This window comes from Talaromyces rugulosus, chromosome I (genome assembly GCF_013368755.1).
Source record: "Talaromyces rugulosus chromosome I, complete sequence".
Lineage (NCBI taxonomy): Eukaryota > Fungi > Ascomycota > Eurotiomycetes > Eurotiales > Trichocomaceae > Talaromyces > Talaromyces rugulosus.
In genome coordinates this window covers 2,140,623-2,166,726 of record NC_049561.1, presented here as the reverse complement: position 1 = coordinate 2,166,726, position 26,104 = coordinate 2,140,623, and the positions used below count along the sequence as shown (strand labels likewise).

The following is a 26,104-nucleotide window of genomic DNA, read 5'->3' as shown; positions in this document are numbered from 1 at the left end:
TCATTTAGCCGTGTCGATCACCCGTTAGTTCTTGTACTAGTCGGTACTGTGTAAAAACAACTTGGAATCTGTAATACAGAACATGCAGGGATGCACACCGGAAATGGATTAACAAACCAATGCTCGGTGACTATGCAATTATTCGAATTCAGCCCACCCTCAGCTGAAAATAGCCCCAGCTTATTATGCCACCTCATTGGGCCCTTATTCAGTAGTCAGACCTTTTCGCTTTTTTTATTCGATTCCCTGTTCAATTGAACTTGTCGGGCCAAATGAAGTGCATGGCGCAAAGTTACACCCATGCGCCTAGCACAATCGCCCCCATTAACATGCACGGATTAGGAAGAAGAAATAAAGGGAAAAGAGAGGAAAAGATATAGCCCGACCCCTCCCCAATATGTCGGGGACAGGAAGGGGGGGTGGGGGGGAGACAGCATCAATGATACAGTTGCATGGAGTGAAATGGATCATGGAGTTTCACCGTCAATATATCTCGCTTCTAGATTCGACAGAATTTTCTCATTTGGTCTCGCCCCTTCCACTCTTTCATGTCCAATAGCTGGCTACTTCGCTCGTTTTCATTTTCACATTAATCTCCAGCGGATTCTATCCATCAGTCATGGCGAGTGGACTGGATCCTACAAAAGTCCCATCGGTCACGCCTCCGACTGGAGTGAAGCCTAACTTCGATAATCCGCCCAGCAAGGCGTTTATTTACTATATCGTCGCGAGCATATCTACCGCTCTAATGACATTTTTCGTCATATTGCGCCTCTATGTTCGATCAAGAATTACACGGGCGCTATGGTGGGACGACCGTAAGGCTCCGATTGCTGTCTCGAACAACAATGAAAATGCTAACAATAATATTAATAACCTTGCAGTTACAGCGGTTCTAGCATTGGTACAGTAGAATATATTCTTGCCTAAACTAACTTGCGTGCTCATTCTTTTGCGCTCTCGACAGCTTTCCCAGGCCGCTTACACTGGCTTGGTCATTCAGGGTTCGTATTGTAACAAACTGACCTATGAATATCCATGTAATGACTCGATCTCCACAGAGGGAACCCTAGGATTAGGAACCCATGCCTGGGATTTGACGTTGGCCAAAGCACTTGAATTCTACAAAGTGAGAATTTAACGACCCCTTCTTTCAATCACAAAATTCTTCTCTAGTAATATAGAGCTGGCTAACTGATATGTTTTCATTCTAATCTTTAATTCAGTATGCAGAGCCGTCCGCGATCTTAACTGCACCTGCCATCTACTTTACCAAGTTGACTCTCTTGTTACTGTACCTACGATTGTTCTCATTGAATCAAGGTGTCAACATTGGAATCTGGGCAGGAATTGTGTTTTGCAGCATCTATTATACGATTGTTTTCTTCCTCTTTATTTTTGTGAAGGATAACCACAAGCTCACACTTTTGACTTACAGCGTTGCAGTGATCGGTGTAGTCAGCGATGTTTATATCATTTGCCTCCCGCTGGTAGCTGTCACGCAGTTGCATCTGGATACGGCTCGAAAATGGAGAGTCGCTACCGTCTTCCTGACTGGTCTTCTGTAAGGATATTTCCTCTACCAGAGTTTCCAAGCTTTGTACTAATTGATTCTTGTACTATTCTAGAGGCGTCGTTATGAGCTTCCTGGGCTGCATTTATCGTTTTCAGTTCGACATAAAGGACAACACGTATTCACTGCTGAGTATTTATATCGTCAAGTACGTGTGTCGAACGTCTGATTTGGTTAGAAAGAGTATTAGCGTTGCGACTAACAGGCATCAACAGCACTGTCGAAGTTGACATTGGTATAATCTGTACCTGTCTACCGGTTATGGCAGCTCTGTTTCGAAACAACATGAAGAAATCGTGGTGGTTGACTAGTATGAGATCATTACGCACATTCTTGGTCCGATCTACCCCTTCATCTACAGCATCATCAAACAAGTCGAGTCGATCACATTTTTCCACCGGTAGAAATCGTCGAAATGTTGTCAACAACAGCTCTGATAACATCCAGCTAGTCACTATACAAACAGGCGAGGCTGATGACCCATTGCCAATCGCTGACGTGGAGAGGGGCCACAACGAGACCTGGCCAACGAGGACTGTACAGCAAGGATGGAAACACTCAGAAACCATTGATGCTTCAGAGGATCATTTGGCTGGAAAGGGCCATTGACCCTCTCTTCCGAGATGTTTGCCCTGTCCCGCGCCGGGGACAAACAATCTATCCTAAAGATAAGGATCAAGGATGATTGTCCGTTAGTGAAGTCTATCATGACAGAGGTGATATGGACAATATTTTGTAGTCTCTAGCTAGGAACATTCATAAAATCTTTCCCACATTCTATGAGAGTAGCTTTAGGAATGATGATCAAAACTACTGCTAAATAGAGATAAGTAGCGGAAGAAATTCCTACATCTATATTAGCTACATATGTGGTCATGATATTGAATACCAAAACTATACAGGGCGTAATTTATGTGACAACATTACAAATTGCTTTTTTTCAGGCATTACTTATTTGTCAAAGCTCCTAAGCAAGTTTCGGTTCGAGCCGGAGCCTTTCCTATGACTTTCATTGGTCCTTATACGACGGACATAATCAGTTACACGTGTCTACCAGTTAGAACCAGTTACACATATATACCAGGTAGCATCGGAGCGCTACAGGGTTTCCCGCCCACTGCGGCTGAGCAGGGGAGATGGGATTCCATCTCCACACAGGACCCTAAAAAAAAGGAAAAGAAAAGGGGGTGAGGGGGGTAAGCAGCATCGGCAGATAACTAGAAACCCTTGGACTTCGGCACTAAAATTTATCTCGCTGCTGGGAGCCTAAGATCATTGTTTGCCTTTCTGTTGTTGCTCCACCAATTCTTCATCACAACAAGGAAATTGTATCTGCTTATGGATAACCTTAGTTCTCGAGTATGTCAGTTCATCGAAAATCTCGTCGATGGCTATGACCCGCACTATGGTTGTGGATTTATGACGTGCTCCGTCTACGATACAGCATGGCTGTCAATGGTAAAGAAGTCCGAAGAAGGTGCCAATATCTGGCTTTTTCCAGATAGTTTTCAATTTATTCTGGACCAACAACAAGACTCAGGGGGATGGCAAGCCTATGCATCTCCAATTGATGGCATCCTCAACACTGCCGCAGCGTTGTTTGCGTTGTGCCAGCATCGCGAAGCACCCTACCAGATCGAAACAACAGGGTACAACCTCGACCAACGAATTTCGTCCGCCAAAGTGGCTCTCCAAGACATGCTATTGAAATGGGAGGTATCGTCAACTCTGCATGTCGGATATGAAATTCTGGTTCCAGCCTTACTGGAATCGCTCAAGCAATATAACCTGCTCTTTCAATTTAATGGCCAACATGAACTATCTGACATCCGAGCAAAAAAACTGTCGATGATCGACTTCCGTCAGATCGAGGATGAGAATGGAAAAGCCCATTCTATCCTTCATTCACTTGAAGGTTTGGAAGGTTGGGTCAATTATGATAAACTTGCCTTTCGCAAAGTACGGGGCAGCATTATGGCATCGCCCGCAGCTACATCAGCCTATTTAACCCGTGCCTCCATATGGGATGATGAAGCAGAAATGTATCTTCGGAATGTCGTTTCAAAGTCGTACGGAAAAGGTAATGGTAGTGTTCCTAGTGCATTTCCAACTACGCTCTTTGAATATAATTGGGTGAGTTGCATTGTCTTAATTGGTTCTATTTATCTCTCCCCCAATCTCTTTTTGAATCTTAGACTCACTTAACCACGAAAGGCCTTGACAACCCTATTTGTTGGTGGATTTACGGAAGAGAGCATTGGGAAAGACAAGTTGGACGTATTTCGGACCATCATTGAGGACGAATTCCACAAGCGGCATGGTTTAGTCGGCTTTGGTGAGTGAATAATCTTCAATGTATCAAGTAAATGGAACCAGCGTATTAATTCACATAATACAGCTCCACAGATTCAACCTGACGCCGATGACACTGCGAAAGCGATCGTTTGTCTGAATCTCCTCGGAGTCAAAATATCCGCTACCGCCTTAGTGAATGAGTTCTGGGACACGAGGGGTTACTTTAAGACTTACCCCAAAGAGAGAAATGCTAGTATAAGCTCCAACTGCAACGTACTGGCTGCACTTTTATCAAACGACAATGATATAAGGTCACATAGCTCTACAATCGTTCAAGTGACTCGCTTCCTCTGCTGTCAATGGTACAACTCACCAGCGCTTCAGGATAAATGGGTATGTGAGATGTGACCTTTATCTTTAAATTGACTTTATACTGATATGAATTCTATCTAAGAATATCTCCCCCTTCTATACTATCATGTTATTGGCACAAGCTCTATCCCAAGTCTTGTCAGTCTTTAGCGATAATAAAGATGTGCTACTAGTTCACGATCGTGAACTCTTCGAGAACGATGTCCCCCTGGTTTTGTTACAAATATTGATCAATACCCTTCAGGGACAGCAGTCAGACGGAGCATGGGGTGGATCGAGAGAAACCACTGCATATGCCCTTCTTACTATCAATGCCGTCAAGGATTTTGGAAAAGCCTGGCAGCAACAAGTAGAACTTGCCTTGCAACGCGGAAGATCGTTTCTGTTGGCATTTTTTGATGATGAGAATGGCCTTAACACCCCGGACTATCTTTGGGTAGAAAAGGTTACATACGGCTCTAAAGTGCTGTCAAATGCCTACACTTACGCCGCGCTATGGTGTTCATCGCCTAAAAACTTCAGGAGTGAAGCTTCGTCGCCCTCAAACAATGTCTGCAACATCGGACCAACGGACCTTTCGGCGACTGCTAAGCTGCGCCTCAGTGGTAAATCCTATAGCGCAGTTCCCCTCTTGCAGAATACACCCCAGTGGTTGATACAGGCCACCCTCATGGAAGCCAATTCTTTCCGTTCCAAACTGAAACAAAAACACATGCAAGTCTTTGGGAATCTAGAAACAATCGGGAAACAGTTGGATTTCGTGCCTTTTACCTGGACTATCTCGGCTCGCATTGTCAACGCGGACATCGGGGCTGATATACTAGAAGACATGATGGCCATATCTTCGTTTCTTTACACACTAGATTCACACGTGGAACACGACATTGCATCACAGAACGTTATTCAACGACGAGCCGTTAGGATGGCAGTCAACGATGAATTTGACTATATCACACAATATGGTCATTTGCCTGCACCAGACATAGCAAAACTGGATAAAATCTTTTACCAGTTCGTTCAATATGTTTGGGAGCACCCAAAAGTCCGATCGGCGGCAGAATATGACAAGAGATTGCTGCTATTGCATTTGCGCCTTCTTTTGCTCACCCACCTGGATCAGGTTGAAGATAACTGTCATCTCCAAAGTCAGAAGCATGAGAAGAGACTTGCCAATCCACAGGATACGGGCCCATCAAGTAAACTTTGCACCGGAATATCCTCGCCATGCGACAACCACTATGGTTCTCTATACTCTTGGATCCAAACCACTTCTGGTCATCACACCGGTGGACCTATGGCCTTTTTCTTCTTACTTTGCCTGACTGCTTCCGGAACCGAGGCCCTTCCGTCTATTCGAGCTAAATACTTTGCAGAGCAGCTATCCCAACACATAGCGGCATTCTCACGACTCAGCAACGACTACGGGTCCATAGAACGTGATCATGCTGAAGGCAATTTGAACAGTGTTGATTTCTTCACCTCTCCTGGAAGTGTTGATCCCACCCATGAAAGTCGGGTGATCAGGGAATACAGCGGCAAGGAAAAGACAGATAAAGACCCAGTACTAACAACGCATAAAGAGGAGCTTCTTAGTATCGTTCAACACGAAAAAAGAAGGATCGACACAATTCTTCATGAGGCCCTTGATGGCCTCGTTTGTCGGCGTGTGGCCACGGCTCTCGAGATGTTTAGCACCGCAGTCGATATGTATGGGCAGATGTACATTCTCAAAGACCACACGCCACGGACCCCAAGTAAGCAGGATAAGAAATAAAATAAAACGCACATGCAGCTTTAGCGGCGTTTTACTGCATCACACAGGCAACCATATTCACCAGATGACGTGTGCGATAAATGACAAGGGAGGCAGGGCCATGACTCATGGGTTTTGATTTCGGGCACTATGAAGATGTGCATTGAGTTGCATGATGCTGTATGCAAGAACCTGTTTACTCCCCGAGAACGAATAGATTATGCCCCTACTTCTTAGGTCAGATGGTAAGAAGTAACTAATTAATACCCGCGCATCCGACGTCCCCCGCTGTGGACCATGCGTCGCGCTAGGTAATACAAATACCATGGTAAAATATCGTATATTAAAATACCGCCCCACCTCATCTTTAAATACAGATAGGAAAGGCAAAGAACTAGCTAAGAGACAAAGAACTAAGGGGCAAGTCTTCTTCTAGTTCACCGAGTCTCTCGATTCCCTGCGTAACACTCTTATCATTGTTACAGCTCTCCCTTCTACCCCCAGCCCCGTGAAACCTTTCCTTCTCCAGGAGTTTATGATGTCGTCACCCGTGGAAGCAGATGTTATTGTCATCGGCGGTGGAACGGCGGGCCTTGTACTGGCTGCGCGTCTCTCTGAGGATGCCAACATTAACGTCCTAGTGCTCGAAGCTGGCTTGGATCAGAAAGATGATCCTCGAGTGAAGACGCCTGCATTGTGGCCTGGTCTTGTTGGCACGGAATCTGACTGGGGCTTTGTGACGTTGCCTCAAGTAAGACCATACAGACATCTAATAGAATGAGCTAATGTTGTGTCTCGCCGAAGGAAGCTTTGAATGGGAAGCAACTCCCCCTCCCCCAAGGACGACTCATCGGCGGTTCCAGTGCCATCAATGGTATGGCATTCATTGCCAACTCGCAAGTGAATGTTGATGCCTGGGGGAAGCTAGGCAATCCCGACTGGAATTGGAAAACCCTAGAACCCTACTATAAAAAGACGTACACGCTCACGCTACCATCGGAGGAGCAGCAAAAACAATTGGGGCTGGAATATGTCGATAGACAAACGAGCGGATTCGAGGGTCCACTACATGCATCCTACCCGGATGCTATCAAAGATCCGGTAGCTAACGCATGGATTGAATCTCTGCGAAGTCTAGGCTTCCCCATGTCTGGTGACCCTTTCTCCGGAAATGCATTTGGAGGCTATATTAATGCTGCGACCATCGAGCCCGTTGAAAAGACTCGGAGTTATTCACAGACTGCCTACTATGAGCCCATCAAAGACCGATCCAATTTGCGAATAATAACCGGAGCATTGGTTGAGAAGATCCTCTTTCGACACACCGATCCTGATGAAGACATCGTAGCAACGGGATGCCAGTACCGAAACAATGGCATTTCACACACTGTTACCGCTCGTCAGACTGTGATTATTTCTGCGGGTGCATTCAACTCCCCTAAGATCTTGGAGCTTTCAGGCATCGGATCTCATGCTATCCTGGAGAAACATGAAATAGAGGTACTAATCGACAATCCTAATGTTGGTGAAAACTTGCAGGATCATGTTCTTGCCGGACTCAGTTTCGAAGTGCAAGATTCGATCAACACCAAAGATGACCTCATGCGACGTGTTCCTGCGGCATTGGGTGCCGCAATGGAGGAATATAAAACCAATCGTTTCGGCCCCTTCACGGTTGGCGGGAATTATTCTTCTGCTTTGCTTCCCATCCCCGACTTTTCTAATCCCGCAACAGGCAAAAGTGAGCTCTTGCAGGTTCTGAACTTGATTCCCGAGTCTTCTGAAGATTCATTTTCATCTGACCTTGGTTCCTTTGTCCGCACCCTCCTATCCAACCCTCATGAGGCCACTGGTGGTTATTTTACATATCCCGCACAATCTGATTTCAAGGGCTCTGGTGCTGGAGATGAAGTTCTGCGTACCAAATTCCCCGAGAACTACATCACTGTTGCAGTGAGTCTATTGCATCCACTGTCGCGTGGCAGCAGCCATATTACTTCCAGTGATGTCGCCGATTCTCCCGCCATTGACCCGCGTTACCTGACACACCCTCTTGATGTTGAGTTGCTGGCCCGTCACACGCGTTATATTGAATCTATCGTTGCCTCTCCACCGTTGGCTTCCATTTTGAAGCCTGGTGGGAAACGCAGTCCTGGAGTCCCAGATGATTTGCGTAAGGCGCCCCTTGAGGAGGTGAAAGATTATGTGAAATCAGCTGCGAAGAGTACCTGGCACCCGACAAGCACATGTGCCATGATGCCGCGAGAGAAAGGAGGAGTAGTTGATTCTCGATTCCGAGTATGGGGAACGACAAATCTGCGAGTCGTTGACGCCAGTGTCATCCCGATTGCCACGAGAGGAAATACACAGAGCTCTGTCTATGCGATCGCAGAACGGGCCGTGGATCTGATCAAGCATGATCTAGTTAGCACTTAGCATTTTATAGTCAAGCTCATGTCTATCAACCAAAATGCAAGGAATTCATAGACACTGTTGTCAATGTCAGACTAGAAAATAGTACGAACAAGGTTAAAACAGAATTGAGATATACAGAGTTATTGGTTGACTTACCCTAACATTGGTATGCATATGTATCATCATCATTGGCATAAATCCTGATTATTGACTACGGTTTGTCGATTCTCGTAACAGCACTGTCTCTTGAACCATGAGTTGACTTTACAAAGATGAAATGCTACATACTAACTTCACCTCAATTCTTCATGATTGATGATTCTAAAAGGACATTTTTAAAATCCATTAGTTAATTATAAAAATGCTAAATAGTATACTAGAGATTTTAGAATAAAACCTTTTTGTGTGCCGGGCCTGAGAGCGACGCCACCTACATTATACTTAATTTCAGCACAATATGTTCCCCAGATGTGAGAATGAAGGCCATGGAACTATCGGGTTTTCCAATATCCGTCAAGCGTCGAGGTCCACCTAATAAGCAAACTATTCTCATATCTTTGCTGCTCGGACATTCACTCCCTTGTATTCATTTTAGATACTGCCCGATACTAGCTGTTAATGCCTGTCTACCTCATAAGGCGACTTCTTCAATTCACTGACTGTGGTTTCTTGTTACTTAATGACAATACTTCACTAATGCTTAGGGTACACGAGCTTCCAGACCTTGCTTCCAAATAGCCAGTATACCCTCACCCTCCCAGAGACACTGTAATTTCTGAAAAGGCTCTCCTTTGACCAAAATAAGGTCGGCCCTTTTTCCCACATTGATTATACCTCGGTCTGTGAATCCAAGTCTTCTGGCACTGACCTCAGTTGCTGTGCGCAGTGCTTCAACAGGTGACATGCCACATCTACGTACGTATTGCTCCAACTCCATCCATAAGCAGGGCTCAGTATGCATATAACACACGGTGGTGACGTCGCAACGCAAGGCTTGCTTGAGTATATCATCGGCATTGAAGCCGGCCGGAAGACACATATCATGTGCATGTATGTGGGCATCAATCAGCCCCGGCATCAGCGTACAGCCCGAGCCATCGATAACGATATCGTCGTCGTCACGGTTTGGCTTCGTATCTGACGGGTCCAAGATAACAGATTCTATCAACCCGGAAGTGAAGTGCTGTTGATCGTTATTGTCGACCAATGATGAACGGTAACCCCATCGAAAAGAGCAGCAGAGTGTATAACTGTTCTTGGCATCTTGAATGATAAAAGAAAATGGGGATGAAATACTGTACAGAACTGTTTCCTCGGATTTAGTCGAATTTATACCCCCTCAGACGAAAGTTGAAGGATCGCAGAAATTCGCTCCTTTATGCTGGCCGAGTATATGCCGCTCCACCCGAGTACTACTAGACAGGCTGACAAAAATTGTCAGCCTATAGTTATACAAAATGTAACTAAGAACCCCTTACTGATAATTTTTAGTCATGTGGTAAAAAGCTCAACAGTTCAACATCGCGTGTATAGTGATCATCACGTGATACAACGAGCCCTCATTCACCTCGAGGGGCATAGTGATGCGAATTTCATGGATATTCTTATGATTCGTATTCTTTTGGCGGTCTACCTTGATTCCTCTCGATATCATTTCAGTGAATGCTGACCGACATAATGTCGACATGGGGTTAAAAAGTAAAGTGTTTCGTGAAAAGTGCACGAATGCAGAAACATTTTCCCTAGCTATCAATTGATATTAAAATCACTTGCTAGGCCAAATCAGCCATATTCGCGGTATCTTCTCTCAGCATGTTAACTACTAACCAAAAAAGCCTTCGGTTAGTTTGTCAGTCCTTATTGTTTGAACTAAGACTAAGTAGCAAAGGGCGAGCACGAACATAAGTCGGAGGATATAGGTCATCTGGTTTATGTATGTAGTATAGAGACACTAGTGACAAAAATTTTATCACTCCTATGGCGAGAATTGTCCTCCTTCGATACAATATGGGTTTCTTGGACATAGTTGTCACGTATCTTCAGATTGATGTAACAATTGGTGGAAGAAACGTGGCGGGTAATCGGTCAAGGCGTAGAAACAGAGGACACCTAATCCAACGAGATAATGCATGTAGAGCGAGCAGTGAGTGACTAAATGTGAATGATCACAGAATATTGTAGGGGCATGCATATATAGGCGGGTGGATTCAATGTTGTCCATGGTCCCGACGCATCCCGCAGACAAGGCTTTTTGCATAGCATCATGGACATGGCAGGTAAGCATAAGTTATAAATCGGCCACGCGACCATAATCCCTATGGCTTTGAAATCGATCACACGATGGTCAAGCGCTTCTCTTAACGCCCTTGTTCCAACCAGACGAGGACAACACCTTGTGCGACTAGCACGATGCTATTCCAGGCTACGAATTTGACATCGTCGCCTCAGCTCGCCATAACTATATAGCTATGTAGGCTAGAAAAAAATGAATTACTTGAAATATCTGCAAAAAAGAATATCTGTTGATTTAAACTACAAGAAGAGTGTAGAAGGTGAAACGTACCACGCCTCCATGATCCCTTCAAAAGAAGAGAGTTATGGCGCCGTCAGAGAGCCTTCTTGTATTCAATCTTGGAACTTTCTATGAGCAATCAAGACGTAGAACTTGTGTCTGATCGCAGAGTTGTGAGGACTTGCTTATCAAAAAGATGACAAGAAAGCCAGCACAAGAAAGTTCCTGGTTGTATTGGAATGGTGTACTACCGCTTTTATACGGCCAAGGTCGTAGAAAATTGAAGAAATTCTCATTACTAATACATTGTAGAGCAAGCCAGTTATATTCGAAGAAAAGGAATGATAGTCAGTAATCAAGGCCGCAGTCTTGCAGCTTTGAACTTGCTTACCCGCCTCTTGGGCTGGTCATTTTCATCGAGCTCATAAAGTTCGCGGTCGTCGCCGTCCTCTTCATCATTCATGAACCCGCCACTCTGCCGTATTTTGCGATTGCGCATTCGATAATAGTCAGATGCAATTTCTTTGCGGTGGATGCTATCGTCAATTTCGTCAGGGTCTGGAGGGAGGGCGTTGTCCTTGTGGACTGCTGGCCGTTCGACGAGGTTTTCGGCGAGCGTTTTGCCTTGTGGTGGTTGTGGTTCACTTTTCGTAGATGGAGGAGGTTTGGCGAAGATGTCGCCTACGACAATTGGCTGAGAAAATGGTTTCGGTTCCTTGGGAGTGGCGGGGAATAGTGGCAATGAGGAAGATGGTTCTGGCACCTGTGGTTGCTTGACAGCCGATTGTCGCAGACCAAGTCCTGGACTGGTGGAATCACCAGGTGAAGGAAGACCCTTAGTGCGAGCAGATTTGAATCTGGATGCTTTCTTAGATGCAGCATCTGGAGCCTTGTCATTTTCATTCACCGTTGGTTTCGAGGAAGATCTCTCAACAACAGAGTCAGAAAGAGGGGTAGCCTCCGGCTTCGTGGGCTCAATTTTGCGTTCGGATGTTGCTGGCGTTGTCTCATCGGCAATATCAAGTTCACTGGCGAATGCCACTTTCTTCTTCGTTTTCTTCTTCTCCGGCTGTGTCTCATCGACATCTTCCTTGGTGGACGTGGTTTTCATAATTCCGGAGGGTTCAATCTGCTCTTTGGAATCTTCAACAGGAGCAGTATTGGCAGGGCCAACATTGATGAAGCCACCATCTTTGAGCTTCTTCTCCAACTCTTTCATTCGTTTATGGTAATCCTCGCTGAGAACTGCAGTTGTCGTACGCCCATATTCATCTTCCTCGTTTTCAAAGTCATCGTCGTCGAAATCATCATCATAAGAAAAGTCGCTACCTTCTTCGTCCATCTCGAGCTCGGCGACAACTTTGCCTACTTCGTGGAAGCCGTATTCGATCATTTCGCGGCGCAATTTTGCATCCTCTGCGGGTTCATCGACTTCGGAAATAAGCGGTTCCGAGTCGGAGTCGTTCAAGTCGTCTGTCTTTTTATCTTCTGTCTTAGTAACAGTTTTGGTTGTAGGTACTTGTGCTTCTTCCACAGAAATATCCGTTTTGTCAACAGGAGCTGGCTCTTCTGGTTCTGTCGTCACTGTCTCCTGGTGTTGGGCGGTATTATCAACATTCTGCTGGTCTTTAACGTCCACTTTCCCGACAGTCGTAGCAGTTTTTGCAGAGTTTTGCGGAACTTCAACACCAGCATTTTGTAGCATCTCCATAATGTCCGGCGCCTGGTCTCCTGGCTTAGAGACTTTACTCGATAGAACATTGCCGTCCTCGTCCAGCTCCTCGAAAATCTCAGACACAGCATAACGTTCATCGGCGGCGTTTGGCGCAGGTCGCTCAACGTCCAAAATCTTATCCAAGTTGGTTTCCACCGTTTCCAAGCGTCTTTCTAGCGATGCGACATTCTGCTTCACATAGTCTAGCCTCCTTGAAATGTGCTGAATGACCTGGTCTCTTGATCGAGAGATGGCGGGGTTATTGCCAACGAGGTCTTTGAGTTCCTTTTCGTCGAGGACTGTCGCTTCAAGCCCCATTCCAAATCGTATCATATCATCTTTTGTGCAGTCTGCCTCTAACGAGGCAACGCCTTCTTTCAGCTCATCGTATTCGGCTTCCCTGATGCGCCAGTCGTACAGGGACTGGCGTAGTTTGCGTACATTTCCTTCTAGTTCAAGACGCTGCCTCTCCAGGTCGGCCAAGGGCTCGTTTGAGGCCGCCATTTTATTTTCAGAAATAGGCGTGACAAATCTGTCAAAATTTTGAAGAGTGTCGAGGGGAAGGAAAGGGAAGAATGTTGTAGAAACTTGAAAGGCAAGAGGGAAAAAGAAAAAAAAAAGCGCGGACGAAATTGTGCACGCCGATTGGTCAGCACCTCCCCCAGCTCCGCCGTCGTCCATCGTCATTGCTCAAGCCTCGCGGCCTCGCGACTTCATCTCCAACAACAATTACCTCCACAACTTTGCCCTGTTAGTCAATATGGCCAGCGATGATGACGATGCTCCTCGTCGGGATGAGGACGGTAAGTTTTCTATCCCATGTAACAAAGGGAAGACTTGTAGCTAACCCACGCCACCCTGGATAACAGAGGTGTGCCCAATCTGCAAATCCTCGAGATATCTCAACCCAGACATGCGTTTCCTCATCAACCCGGAGTGCTATCATCGCATGTGCGAATCGTGTGTTGATCGCATCTTCTCGTCTGGTCCGAACGCGTGTCCAGTGATCGGCTGCAAGAAGACATTACGAAAAGCGCGCTTTCGAACACAGACGTTTGAGGATATCGGCGTTGAACGGGAGGTTGATATTCGCAAGCGAGTGATGGGAATGTAAGCTTTTCATCCTCCAAAGCTATAAAAAAAAATAGTTCTAACAAAGGATGGAACTAGTCTGAACCGCCGCGAAGACGAATTCGACAGCAAACTCGACTGGGACAACTTCCTCGAACAACGCGAGACTATGATCATGAACCTCGTCACGGGGGTAGACGTCGCCAAAACCGAAGCCAACCTCCGAAAATACGAAACCTCCCACCTAGACTCTATCCGCGCCAACAAAACCCGCGAAACCCAAGAAGCCTCATCCTTCCTGGAGCAACAATCCTTTGAACAAGAACAGTCGCGGCTCCGCCGCCAAGCCGCGCGCGAAGAGTACGAAAGAGAACAAAACGACCTCGTCACCGGCCGCGAAAACATTCTCTCTCGTCTTGCCGCGGGCGGTCCCGGCGACGCAGCCTCGATCGCGCGCGAGGGCCAGAAAGTGCTTCTCAAAAAATCCTCGGCACGGCGCAGCGAAGAAGAGCGACTTCGACAAAAGCAAGCTGCTTTGCGCGGCGAGAAGAAAAAGGGCAAGGGATCGGCACTCGCCAGCGGCGCTGCTTTCCGTGGCGATTCGGACATCGAGCCGAGTCTCATCAAGGGCCTCAAAAAGGTGTCTATCCCCGAACCAGAGAAACCCTACGATCCCTTTGGTGGGCTCGGGGAACTCGACAAGAAAGATTATTATGTCCTGCAGGACCGGTATCCGTCACAGTGGCTTGAAGAGGCGCGTACCAGCACTACCAAGGCTGCGGGGGGATTCGATATCAAGGAATACTATTCACGCACGTTGTTCGAGGCCTTTGCTGGGCTGGGCTGTTTTATCGAAGAGGAAGTCTCCAAGCGGGACGCTGTGTCTCAGCCGTTTGGCTTTGTGAATCGAGGATCTGCTGCGGTGAAACGGTCTGATGATGTTTTCTAATCTTGTTGTTTTTGGTATTTTTTTCTGCATGGAACAAGCGAGCATTGCGTGGCGTTACGGACTCCTTTTTTGGAATAGATTATGGTTACAGGTTTATAGCCTACTTCAATATGCTAGTAGAATGAAATATAAAACAATCATGCAATTCAATTGAAAATCCATACAACAATTAATTAACACCAACGATCCCCATCATCAAAAAACAAAAACTCCTATCCAACAAACCCAACAACGTGAACAATCTGTAAATTTACCACATACAAGAAGAAAAAAATGGCTTCGACCAAAAGAATCACCTCTGTAGGCTCGCCATGCTTTGAAGATACAAATGCAAAGAAATATCTCTTTTCGGCTTGGAAAAATAAACAACTCCAAAAGAAAAATCTCGGTTGGGAAGTCCGCAGTTGCTCATGCAGAAATTATTGGATTCAACAGTCCGATCATCGATACTCTATACCGAACTCAAGAATAAATACTCGCGGACATACACCGAAGTCAGTCAACGCGAGTATATATTCGAACTCAAGGTATAAAAACATCTGCATGATCGAAACGTCGAAAACAGTGCGAATGACTGGATGAAACTTTTATAAATATCTGCGGCTTCCCGACGTGCGTCCCGTTATTTCTCCAGTGCTCTCGATGCCTTCCCATGGCAACTCGTCGTCTTCGTCGTCTGAGTCTTGCAGTGGCTGTGTCCTCTTTGCGGACATGTCGGTAGTGCCGGTTACATCGGCCAGTCTGCCGCCTTGGACATCGATTCCAATAGACTGCAGGGTAATTTCTACCTCCTTTTCGTTCATCTCGTGTCCGTCTTGCTTCTGTCCTTCGAGGACATCGTATAGCGCGTAGATTTGGTCTGACTTGGTATCGATCTCCTTGACAAGCGTCTCAATTCGTGCAGAAAGAGACTTTCTCTGCCGCTTGCTGAGCGAGGCATCGTGCTTTGTGTATGCGTTTTGCACAGTCGTCAACTGCATCTTGAGGTGAGAAAGCTCGTCCTCGAGACCCTTGAGAACTGTAGCTAGTGCCAAGGCTGGTGGCTGGGAAGGGCGCATAGTCGGCTCGTCATTGTAAACCGAAGGCTCTGGCATACGTTCCGATACTGGAATTGGCTTGGGGACAGTGATTGTTTCTCGCGGAGTGTCATCGCGGTCGTGGTCGTGCGTAACTCCGTCAGGCAAGAGTCGCTTGCAAACCGTGCAGTTCTTGCCATCATGTCGAGCAATGTTATCCAAAACCTTTTGGGCAGACTCGGAAAGGCGCACTGGCTTTTGGGCTGCAATGTCTGCGTGGTGTAGAGTTATGTCAGGAAGAATAAAGGCAGAAGTCAATTCAGGAATTGGCTTTCGGAGACGGTGCTGGCTGGCAACTGAATGGTCTGAGTGACGTCGTCGACGCGTAGTACCGTGTTCCTCAAACTCGGTCAAGTCGGTCTTGCCAGTCATGCTTGTCTCATCAATAGCTGAAGATGGGCGAGGGAATTTATCCTTTGGCTCTTTCAAAGAAGACTTGCGCGGGGGGTCTGAAACAACTCGCTTAGATATCCCAGATGAAGTTGCAGCTGTGTCTTTGGATATAGACTGACGCTGCTTGCGTGCAGCCCGTTCAGCTTCCAGCCGCCTACGCAATTGGGCGATCTCGCGGTCGTCAATAAAGCTGAGCACAGTGAAATCCTCAGCTGCACCTGTCTGAGATTTGACTTGCTCTGAGAAATCTTCCACAACTTCCGTCGTATCGACATCCTCCACTATCACACGTTTTCGTTGCTTTCCAGTATTGGGCTTTTTGTTTGCTACTTTCTCCACCTTTGAACGAAGCGAAGATTGAGTTCCTTTGGCATTTGCCTGGCTGGGTCGAGATAGGTTGAGAGAAAAGAGGTCTTCTTCTTCGCGTTCTTTGGCCATTTTTAGCATTTCCTTCTCAATCTGACCAGAGATTCCACCGCGTTGCTCATCACGTATTGTTTGAGTACGGGTGCGTTGCTCCTTGGTGGATTTCCCTTGAGACTGTACCGAATCAGACGTTCTCTGAGTGAGACCCTCGTTTTCATCGGTATTCTCTGTATCCAGATAGCCCCTAGTGAGCGACTGGTGAGTCTCGGTGTCGTTTCCGGCAAATTGTCGAGCAAATGCGGTTAATGTCACAAGTCGAGATTTCAGATCGGTGTTCTCTTGTTTCAGAGTCTCATTTTCCCTCCTGACATCCTGCGTGTTGAGATATGCGACTCCGAGTTGCGTTATGGCCGAGTCACGTTCGTGACTAAGAGACTTGAGCGCTCCTTCATGAACCTGAATCTTTCGCTCGGCAATATCAAGTTTGTTCTGCAGTGCCAAAGTTGTTGCTTCGAGTTCTGAAAAAAAAAAGAGTTAGTGTATCGTTCAAAGAACGGTTTGCAGAATACGAACTATTCTTCTCATGCAGCGATCTTGCGCCGCTGCTCCTTCCTTCGGCTTCGTCGCCGCCAAACATCTTCATCCGGTCGTGCTGTTCCTTTTGTCGTCGAGACTTCTCTGACCTCAAAATGTGATTCTCCTGACGGACATCATCCAATTTCCTCTCCGTCTCTGACTTGGCAAATTCCAAATCAGCCACCTTGTCCTGCAAAAGCTTCAAAGAAACAAACAGCACTTTCTCATCCTCTGGAATAGGAACTGCCTCCAAAGGAATATGGCCGTGATGATGGGATGCATCGTGGTCTTCTACAGGAGGTGAAACGAATCGGGTCGTACGAGGTCTCGTCTGGCGTGGGAAGACGGGGGTGCCATCTTCCAACACGCCAGATACGAGCTCAGAAATGTTTGGGATGTCAGGGAGCAGAAACGAATTCGCAGTATCAAACGTGTAAGTAGGGTTCGCGGGTGGGTGACTCGAGCTAGAGTGTTTACCGCGACGAGACTCCTTTAGCTGGCCCTCGCGCTGGGCATTTTCCATGGCAGCTGCCACTTGACTCGAGACATTTCCAAAACGAGTGGTGCGTGTGTTGACCGAGATATTCCTAGGCCGCTCATCGCCAATAAAAGAGCCATCGTATGCATCACGAGCCATGATATGCATTTCAGACAGGGTATGGCGAGCTTCTGTAGGAATGCCGGACAAGTTCCTGACGCGACTCGGCTGAGGGTCGACATTTTCCTTTTGCATCTGGCTTGCGCGTCTGATCTGGGCATCTTTGCGCAAATTGCTACCCTCAGCCGCGGCAGCGCGCTTAGCATTACGCAGAGCCGACCGGGGCGGTGTGCTTGTAGCGGGAAAGTCGAGTTTGATCGCAGGAGAAGAGGAACGAATGTTGGGGTTCCCAATGCTGCTGAGCATTGAGTTGCGAGAATCGTCAACCCTGTGAAGCGACTGATGTTGTTTCTTTATTCCACGGCCGACTTCGATGGAGAACTCATCCGTTATGTCGTCTCCAGAGGACTCGACATCTGATATTTGGGGGAATGTGTGTTGGATGGTGGACGTGTCGACGGTGTATTCTGGGTCCAGGACCGGGGACTTGCCTCGCGGTGTTGTGCGAAGAGAGGCGGGGATCTCTGGCAGCCTATCGCTGTGGTCGAGCTGTCTAGTCGAGACCATGGCTTCGTGTTCTGGGTCAAAGTCGGACATGGTGGAATCGCCGCCAATGGATGCTGGGGGCTGGTGAGAGCGTCGCGTGGTATACGGACGCGTCATCTTCAGGGATTCGCGTGGGGATAGGGATAGTTATGGAGTTCAAGAACTATCCATAAAGATGCTTCTTTGTTTGTTGTGTCTCTGCTGTGCTGACCAGAACGTGGTGTTAGACACGCGCGTTTTGGCACGTTTGAAGCAGCGTGTCGTTGCTAGGAGACTCCAAACAAACAGTGAACTGAGAAAGTAGAAGATACAGTATGCGTGCAAGTCGAGGGAGGGCAATACTTGAGAGCAGCAACTGTCCCAACAGGTCCCAATGGCGTGGTGTGTGCAAGCAACAACAGAGACGAGGTAAACAAGACGGTGTTGATAAAGCACGATCCAAGCTTGCGATTGGCACTGGTCTTTGTCTTTGTTTACCCGGCGGGTCCGGCGATCCCGAAGCGGGAAGGCGCGCCGTTGGCCGATCCCTTCTTTTCTACAGTACGTATTTTCTCTCTATTATTCTTATTCAATAATAATAATAACAATAATAATGTTAGCTATTTGTCTATATACCTATCTACATTGAACACACGGCCGTACAGTCTGGTCAATAGCCAGCATCCGACCCCGTATTCCATACCAAGCGGCACGCATCAATTTGGGATTATCGTACCTGATGACAGCAAAAAGCAACGCCTGCTTCTGAATCACAAGTACGCACATGAATCATATGTGCAAAAAGAAAGAGAGCAAGAAGAAAATAACAAGGCTGCTCGTGAACATCGTTACCTGGCCTGAAAAGGTCATTAAAATTCAAAAGGAATAATGATTCAAAAAAATTTGGCAACCCAAATTTTCCCTTCCAACGCCATGCTTCTCGCGAAAACAAACTCAAATGCACAAAAATCGGAGAAGAGTCTCGTTTAAAGACTCGTATAATGCCGGAGGGCTGTGGGAAATTAAAATAGGAGGAAAAGACGACGACCAGACAACACAATCACGAAGTCTCGTGGTGGATTATTGAAATGCCTGGCTGAGGCTCTTCTGATTCAGCGTGTGATTGACGACTATTGTCGTCAGTGTCTGGAGCTGGGGTGGCCGGCATGCTGTTGGCAGGAGACCCAGTGTCGATGCGAATCTGGGGAACCAAATGCATGGAATGATTGCCGGTAATGGGGCTCTCATAAGCAGGCGCTTCGGCCCAATCCGAATAGTCGTCGTACATGGGAGGAGGAGGGATATGTACTGAGCTCATATCGCCGTCGGCTGCTTCAGGGGGCGTATCTCGCCCGGAGTGAATGCTTTCGCTGAGCGTGTGAGTCAGGGTCAAGCCCGACGATGGCGTTTGACTGTTGGTTGTGAGGATTGAGTGCGTCGAGTTGCGAGCGTCACTGTTGAGCAGTGGGCGCTGTTCTGATTCCGCCGAATTGGCGCGAATCCGCGAGCCGTCGTGTCGCACATGTCCAACCTCGGCGTAGCTAACCGAGGAGAACCGCTGGTGACGGGATTGAGACTGATGTTCTAAAAGCATAGCCCGGGCTGACGTCCCGTTGTTTTGGTTCTGCTCACGAGCAGTCTGGCTGTCGCGGGTGATCTGCTGGAGACGAGCAAAGTCGTTGGTCGCGAGGGCTTCACGGCGCTGGCGCTGGCGTTCTTCTCGCTCGGCGAGTTCCTCCCGGCGTCGGAGTCGAATCTGATACAGAGACTCCATTTCCCCTTCGCGGCGGTCTTCTTCCTCGTCGGCCGTCTCGGGGAATTCGAGCACCATATCCATGTCGGCCCGCTCGCCCTCGCGGCCGATGACCTGTTCTTCCTCCTTGGGAAGACGGCTGTAGGATGGCAGAGTGATGATCGACCGTATCGAGGGTCCTCGCTGGGGGGCACTTTCATTGGCATTCGTGGCGGTCTGTGGAGCGGTATTATTAAGTGTGGTGGTGGACACATTTTGACGCTGCGAGATCGACGCCGTATCGCCAATAAACCTCTCTATTCAAGTCATTCTCGTCAGTATTATTCCTCGCGAAAGGACACAGACAGGCTTACTTTTCTTCCCCGGATTCCATCTCCACCAGACGCCCTTTAGGTAGTTTCCAGGCAACAGCCTTGGCTCCGCATCTTTGAGTCGTAAGCGCCGTGAAATAAAAAAGGCCAACAGCAAGGCAATTATAAACGCTACGACGCCAACTCCGACCTAGAATAATTATCAAAAGTTAGTAAATTGCCATCCAATCTTGACCCAAAAAAAAAAAAAAAAAAGTTGGCGCCGGTCTCAAGACTCACCCAAAGACCCGTCGGGACCGACGAAGAGCCAGAGCCGTCGGTGCTACGCGCCGTGAGCTCTCCAGACGGGAGATACATTGCTGCACCTTCAATATATATAAATATATATATTAAAAAAGAAGTAAAATGGCAATCACAAGGCCATGGAGGCAATGATGAAGAAGACAGCCAACACAGACACACACGTGCAGGTGAAGGAAGAAGTTCGTAAATAGTGGTCCACGGGAGTAATAAGATGGCGGAGCAGTCGGATCGGATCTCTAACTGCAAAAAGACGAGGTGGAGCCTGCAGCTTGCGTAGGCTCGAGTCCTCGACCGCTGGCACAAGAGAGTCGCTTTGGCCGCTGCTTTTTTCACTTTTTTCCCTTTTTCTTCTCTGGTACCGACTGTGTTTGTGTGTGCGGACTCTACAGCAGTGCAGACTGACTACCAGAGACTACAAGAAGAAAAGTTCTCTACTATTAATCAGGAGAAAAAGGATGTTCCCACTGTCACTGACAGGAAGTAACCTAGACCAGTCGATTGGGTGTAACGCGCGTAATACGCGCTGCCCCCGGCGACGAGGCTGGCGATTGGCCCATGGGTGTCACCGTGCGTATAAGACCGTATAAAACCGTATAAGACATGGCGGCCCACGGGCGGTGCTGATTAGCGGAGATCCCCCGGGCGGCCCCACTGCCCTGATTCAGCCTTAACTTTGCGCTCAGCCACGTATTAGTTCTTCCTTCTATTGCATCTATGATGATATTGATGCAACATAGTATTGTTCTCGAGGAGCATACTGACTGTCTTCTAGCTGTGTCACTTCAGCGTGCTCACTCAATTGATACCACCCTGTGTAGGTTTATAGAACCATACCACACCCACGTGGCTGGGAAGCTTGTTCTACATTCCAGATGTCCACATGGGATGACTGACCCAAGGGCGGGCGCTGATCATACACGTCAATTTCATCAGATCATTGAAACAAAAACTCAAAAAATAATCTCCGAGACAGTCAAAGACAATCAACTAACTAACCCTTCCCCCCAAGCATATCTCGCAGCCGTCCATCTGCGCGCTGCAGCAAAGACTGATACCGCCCTTGTTCCACCACCCTGCCCTGATCAATCACCACCACACTGTCCGCAATCTGCATCATCTCCACCGCATGCGTGATCAAGATAACCGTTAGGCTCTGCCGCGCCGATGCTCGCAAACTCTGCACAGCCTGCCGTATCACCGCCGCGCTCTCCGCGTCCAGATTCGACGTCGCCTCGTCGAGAATCAGCACTCGCGGATGCCGCACCAGCGCTCGCGCAATCACCAGTCGCTGGATCTGGCCACCGGATAGAGACAGTCCGCCTTCGCCGACCACTGTAGAATAACCCTCTGGCAGGGACCGGATGAACTCGGCGATCCCTGCTGCTTCGGCCGCGGCTTCGATGTTCTTCATGTTGCGCAGGCGCGAGTACGAGTTCAGGCCGTAGGTGATGTTAGCGCGGATTGTGTCTGCAAAGAGACGTGGGTGCTGTGGGACGTAGGCGATTAACGTTCTCAGTGTTGGCATGTGTACTTGTCGAATGTCCACGCCGCCCAGCGTCAGCGCAGCGGCTTTGCCTCGCGTTGGGTTGGGGCAAGCGTATAGACCGAGGAGGAGGGAGACGATGGTTGATTTTCCAGAACCAGAGCTCCCGACCAGCGCGACGCAGCTGTTGCCTGGGATCGTGAGGGAAATGCGGTTCAGGACCTTGGCTTCTGGTCGTCCCGGATAGCTGAAGCTCAGGTCTTTGAATTCAATCGGAAGCGGTTCAAAGACCCGCAGCTTCCCAGTTTGCTCATGCGACGAGCCAGATGGCAGACGGGACAGTCCAATCAGTTGAGTAGCTGTGTCGTTGGCTGAGTTGACTTGAGGAACTACACGAAGAGTTAGATGCTGTGTTTGAGGGTTTGCTAGGAAGATAGACATACTCCACGACATCACCGAAACGGCATATCCCAAGCTAAACAAAATCATCGTCAAGACGGATATAATGGGCGTAATTTTAGAGCTGTCCGAAGCTCCCAGTTCAGCCGCATAGTAGAAAAGCAAAGCTAAAGACGTTAGTTAAACTTCTACTCTAAGGGGAGATGTTCTGTTAAGGGGGAAACGAATACTCACAGCTTGCAAAAATCACAGACGATTCGGTCAGACCAAAGACAATTCCCGAGTAAAACCCTCGTCTCAATCCCACTCCCAAAGCCGTCTTCAAGATACGAGAGTGTTTATACTGGAAATGGTCTTCCAAAGTAAACGCCCTCACGGTGCGAACATCCACAAAAGTTTCGGAAAACACCGATGCCACGAGCTCATTCAAATCGTTTGTCCGTTTCTCCCACTTCCTATTCACCACGTCCAGCCCGTTGCTGATTCCATACCAGACCGGCGCACACGCAAGACTGACAAAGGTAAGTTTCCAGTTGAGAACAAAGCTCCACGCAATGGCAATAATGCAGGTCATCGCGGCGATCATTGCCAGCCCTCCAAACCTGCCTGCAAGATTACGGATTTCCTCGGCATTCTGGTCTAGGCACATTGTCAGTTGCATGGGGTGGTTTTTCTCTTCGTCGAACCAGCAACAAGGCTGATTCAGTATCCGACGCATGGATTTTGTGCGCAGCTGGTCCATCCAGGCTTGGCTGCAGTATTCGAGCAAGTAATGCATGATAAATGTGATAAAAGCGTCACAGACGGCTAACCCCAAGATGGCTATGGACCATTTCTTCGCTACAGTCGATCGATTGGCATCAGAATAAAAGGACTCAAACAGCTGCGACAAAAGATAAGAGAAAATGGGACTGGCGGCTGCATGCAAAGTGGCCAGGACCATACTAGCTGCGAGAAGAACCTTTTGCTTTGTGTTTAATACCGAGGGTATACTGAGTAATGTCTTGTGTAGCGGTAGCGTTTGTTTTGCTTCGGTCTTGCGTTGGCCGGCTTTAAAAAGGCGTTTAAAGGCATGGCGTTTAGATGTTGAACGCTTATCATACGCACGCCGTCTTTTAGATGTGACTTGTTTATAGCCATTTCCAGCATCATCAGAGTACACTGGAAGAGTCGACTGACGACGAGTAGCAGCACGAGGCATAGGAACGACCATCGAATCTCGAGCCATCCTGCCCAGCGGAAGAAACTCATTTGCCTGATGAAAATAATGTCTTTCGCCAGAATCAACAAATTTGACTGGATCCGACGCGGCGTTGGCATCATATTCTGAAAGCCACGAGGTTTGCTGAGGAAGCAGTCTTCTCTCGTCTGACTCAACAAGTTCTATCAGACTTGCTGTCTCGCTGTCATCAGTGGATGCTAGCCACGAGTCTTCCGGGTCGTCTTCAGCAAAGAAATGATCCAGATATGATGGGGATGATGGGGATTCTATAAAGCTCTCGCTCTCGACTTCGTCTTCGTAGGTCTCTGTGGCTGTGAATATTTGTAGGCCCTTTCTCATCAAATCCTTTTTGAGTCCATAGTCGGCCACACTTCCAGATTCCAAAACGTAAACAAGGTCGTCATCAAGAATATTGGACGTATCGTGCGTGATAATGATAGTTGTCATCCCCTTCCTCCATTCTCGAACAGCGTTCATAACGGCAACCCTATTCTCGAAATCCAAAGCACTAGTGAATTCATCAAGAATCAGAACCGCGCTGTCTCTCATTCTAGCTCGAGCAACAGCCAGCCTCTGTTTCTGCCCACCGCTCAGCAGGTTGCCTTCTACTCCAACAGCAGTATCCAACCCCTTGGGAAGTTTGTTAATAGTGCTTTCTAGACTTGCCATTTCTATACACATTCGCATCCTGTCACTCGTGACATTTGAGGGATCGTGACTTCCAAATGCAATGTTAGTAGAAACGGTCTCGTTGAACAGATAGCTATTCTGCTGAACCATGGTAAAGCTTTTGCGACTCCAAGACGTATCGATTGCGCGAAAGGGAACACCCCCGACCAGGATTCCTCCAGCTGTAGGTGCATAGAATTGCAAAAGAAGATTCGTCAGCGTGCTTTTCCCGGCTCCGCTGCGTCCGACAATGAAGACGGTTTTACCGGCTGGGAATACTAGATTCAGGGATTTGAGAATAAGCCTGTCGGGTTGGAAAGGATAGGCAAACGAGACCTATCGCAGCAGTCAGAGTTTAGGAACTACGATAAGATCTCGGAGGGGGCTTACATCTTGAAACCTGATATCCTCAGTGCGCAGGTCTGGATATCGGTCTCGTCGTACTCTAAGCGGTGGCCGTTCGGCACTTCGATAAAGAAGATACGATCGCAGAGTCTCACCAGCAATCTTGCCTCTCTCCAATATGACAAGTTGATGAACACCAAGTTCGATGGACTGCACAGTGATCAAGCATGCCCAGAAAGTCGTCAAGACGTCGCCAGATGTCAATTCCCCAGACTGAACCAAGGAACTGCCATACCAGAACCCTTGAACAAACATTGCAAATGTTGTCAATCGGGCAAAGGCCAGTTGAATGGCAGTAAGAACCGCCAGTTTCAAGTACCACCGAGCTGCAGCCCGTATGTGTGATACCAAGTGCAAATAGGTAGAAAATTCTCCATTGAGGCATTTCACGCTATCAATGGAGGTGAACGCGTCGTATGCAAACTTGGAAGCTTCGGACAGCTCCGACTGTTGGGCTTTCATTATAGGGTTCATTCTCGAAGAGACGATTGATATGATGATTGAAGAAACGGGGATTCCAGCCAATGTGATCAAAGTCACTTTCCACGATATGTAGAGAGCGAGCACCACTGCCAAAATGACCTGAATAGTGTGTTGAAAGAGGAATCCTAGAGGCTGGGCTGTAGCAATCTGGAGTTCACGTAGTTGTCTATTAAGACGGTCAGAAGAATCTCAAAACAAGAATGTATCGCCATTGAGGGGAGGATAATGGAGACTTGCTTCTGAGAGTGCGACAAGAACGAGCCCATCCCCTGTTCTTTCATATCGAACCACGAGAGATCCTGGTCCAACAGCTTTGCAAACAGCTCTTGCCGCGCACGTCTGACCTGGAACTCGGCAAACGTAACCCAAATAAACAAAAACCCAGCATTCAACACCCATGATAGACCTCCAATAACAAGCAGAATCAGAATATTCGATCGAACCCCTTCAAGCATCTGCGGGCCCTTGGTTGTTCCATTGCCAAGCTGCGTAAAGAGCTCAAAAAGCTGACCGAGATAGAACGCAAACACGATTTTGGTGGCGCTGGTCGCGATTGTGATAGCGAACGCAACTAGGATGAGTGGGAGCTGGCGGATTGTTGTGAAGTGAAAGAGCGATCTCCATCTTACTTTGACTGGAGCGTCTTCGTTGTTCTTTTTGGGCTCTGCCATGGGGTTGCTGTTAGATGGTCTCGTCTGAGAGATCCGCTTTTGTTTGTTTTCTGTCATGGTTTACAGCGGGTTGTCTTCATCCACAGTCGATATTGCTGTCAGTCAAGGTTCTTTGGCCGGGTTGGCAACATCGCAGCACAGAAATAAGATCGCCAGGAGCGAGATGGATTTCTGCAGACGCGTACGTCCGTGTCAATCGCTGTGTCGTTCTTAATAA

At 47.8% G+C, this 26,104-nt stretch overlaps 7 protein-coding genes across 7 annotated transcripts; 3 read left to right on the top strand and 4 right to left on the bottom strand.

Moving 5' to 3' along the window:
- Nucleotides 1–619: 619 nt before the first annotated feature.
- Nucleotides 620–2,182, top strand: TRUGW13939_00733 (uncharacterized protein; the record flags this gene model as incomplete). Its single annotated transcript, XM_035483940.1, has 7 exons — nt 620–818; nt 885–904; nt 968–1,004; nt 1,062–1,129; nt 1,227–1,564; nt 1,629–1,721; nt 1,789–2,182. The coding sequence occupies 7 exons, from the start codon at nt 620–622 to the stop codon at nt 2,180–2,182; spliced, it is 1,149 nt and encodes a 382-aa protein (XP_035339833.1).
- Nucleotides 2,183–6,531: 4,349 nt separating this feature from the next.
- TRUGW13939_00732 (uncharacterized protein) lies at nt 6,532–8,429 on the top strand (the record flags this gene model as incomplete). Its single annotated transcript, XM_035483939.1, has 2 exons — nt 6,532–6,744; nt 6,798–8,429. The coding sequence occupies 2 exons, from the start codon at nt 6,532–6,534 to the stop codon at nt 8,427–8,429; spliced, it is 1,845 nt and encodes a 614-aa protein (XP_035339832.1).
- A 2,846-nt stretch (nt 8,430–11,275) lies between these two features.
- TRUGW13939_00731 (uncharacterized protein) lies at nt 11,276–13,138 on the bottom strand (the record flags this gene model as incomplete). The annotated part of the gene is made up of 1 exon (XM_035483938.1): nt 11,276–13,138. One exon carries the CDS (start codon nt 13,136–13,138, stop codon nt 11,276–11,278), a length of 1,863 nt encoding a protein of 620 aa, XP_035339831.1.
- A 256-nt stretch (nt 13,139–13,394) lies between these two features.
- Nucleotides 13,395–14,654, top strand: TRUGW13939_00730 (uncharacterized protein; the record flags this gene model as incomplete). Its single annotated transcript, XM_035483937.1, has 3 exons — nt 13,395–13,437; nt 13,504–13,744; nt 13,805–14,654. 3 exons carry the CDS (start codon nt 13,395–13,397, stop codon nt 14,652–14,654), a joined length of 1,134 nt encoding a protein of 377 aa, XP_035339830.1.
- Nucleotides 14,655–15,241: 587 nt separating this feature from the next.
- Nucleotides 15,242–18,326, bottom strand: TRUGW13939_00729 (uncharacterized protein; the record flags this gene model as incomplete). The annotated part of the gene is made up of 2 exons (XM_035483936.1): nt 15,242–17,007; nt 17,063–18,326. The coding sequence occupies 2 exons, from the start codon at nt 18,324–18,326 to the stop codon at nt 15,242–15,244; spliced, it is 3,030 nt and encodes a 1,009-aa protein (XP_035339829.1).
- A 922-nt stretch (nt 18,327–19,248) lies between these two features.
- On the bottom strand, nt 19,249–20,609 carry TRUGW13939_00728 (uncharacterized protein; the record flags this gene model as incomplete). Its single annotated transcript, XM_035483935.1, has 3 exons — nt 19,249–20,237; nt 20,295–20,442; nt 20,532–20,609. 3 exons carry the CDS (start codon nt 20,607–20,609, stop codon nt 19,249–19,251), a joined length of 1,215 nt encoding a protein of 404 aa, XP_035339828.1.
- A 937-nt stretch (nt 20,610–21,546) lies between these two features.
- Nucleotides 21,547–25,887, bottom strand: TRUGW13939_00727 (uncharacterized protein; the record flags this gene model as incomplete). Its single annotated transcript, XM_035483934.1, has 5 exons — nt 21,547–22,427; nt 22,482–22,604; nt 22,672–24,664; nt 24,719–25,382; nt 25,475–25,887. The coding sequence occupies 5 exons, from the start codon at nt 25,885–25,887 to the stop codon at nt 21,547–21,549; spliced, it is 4,074 nt and encodes a 1,357-aa protein (XP_035339827.1).
- Nucleotides 25,888–26,104: the final 217 nt, after the last annotated feature.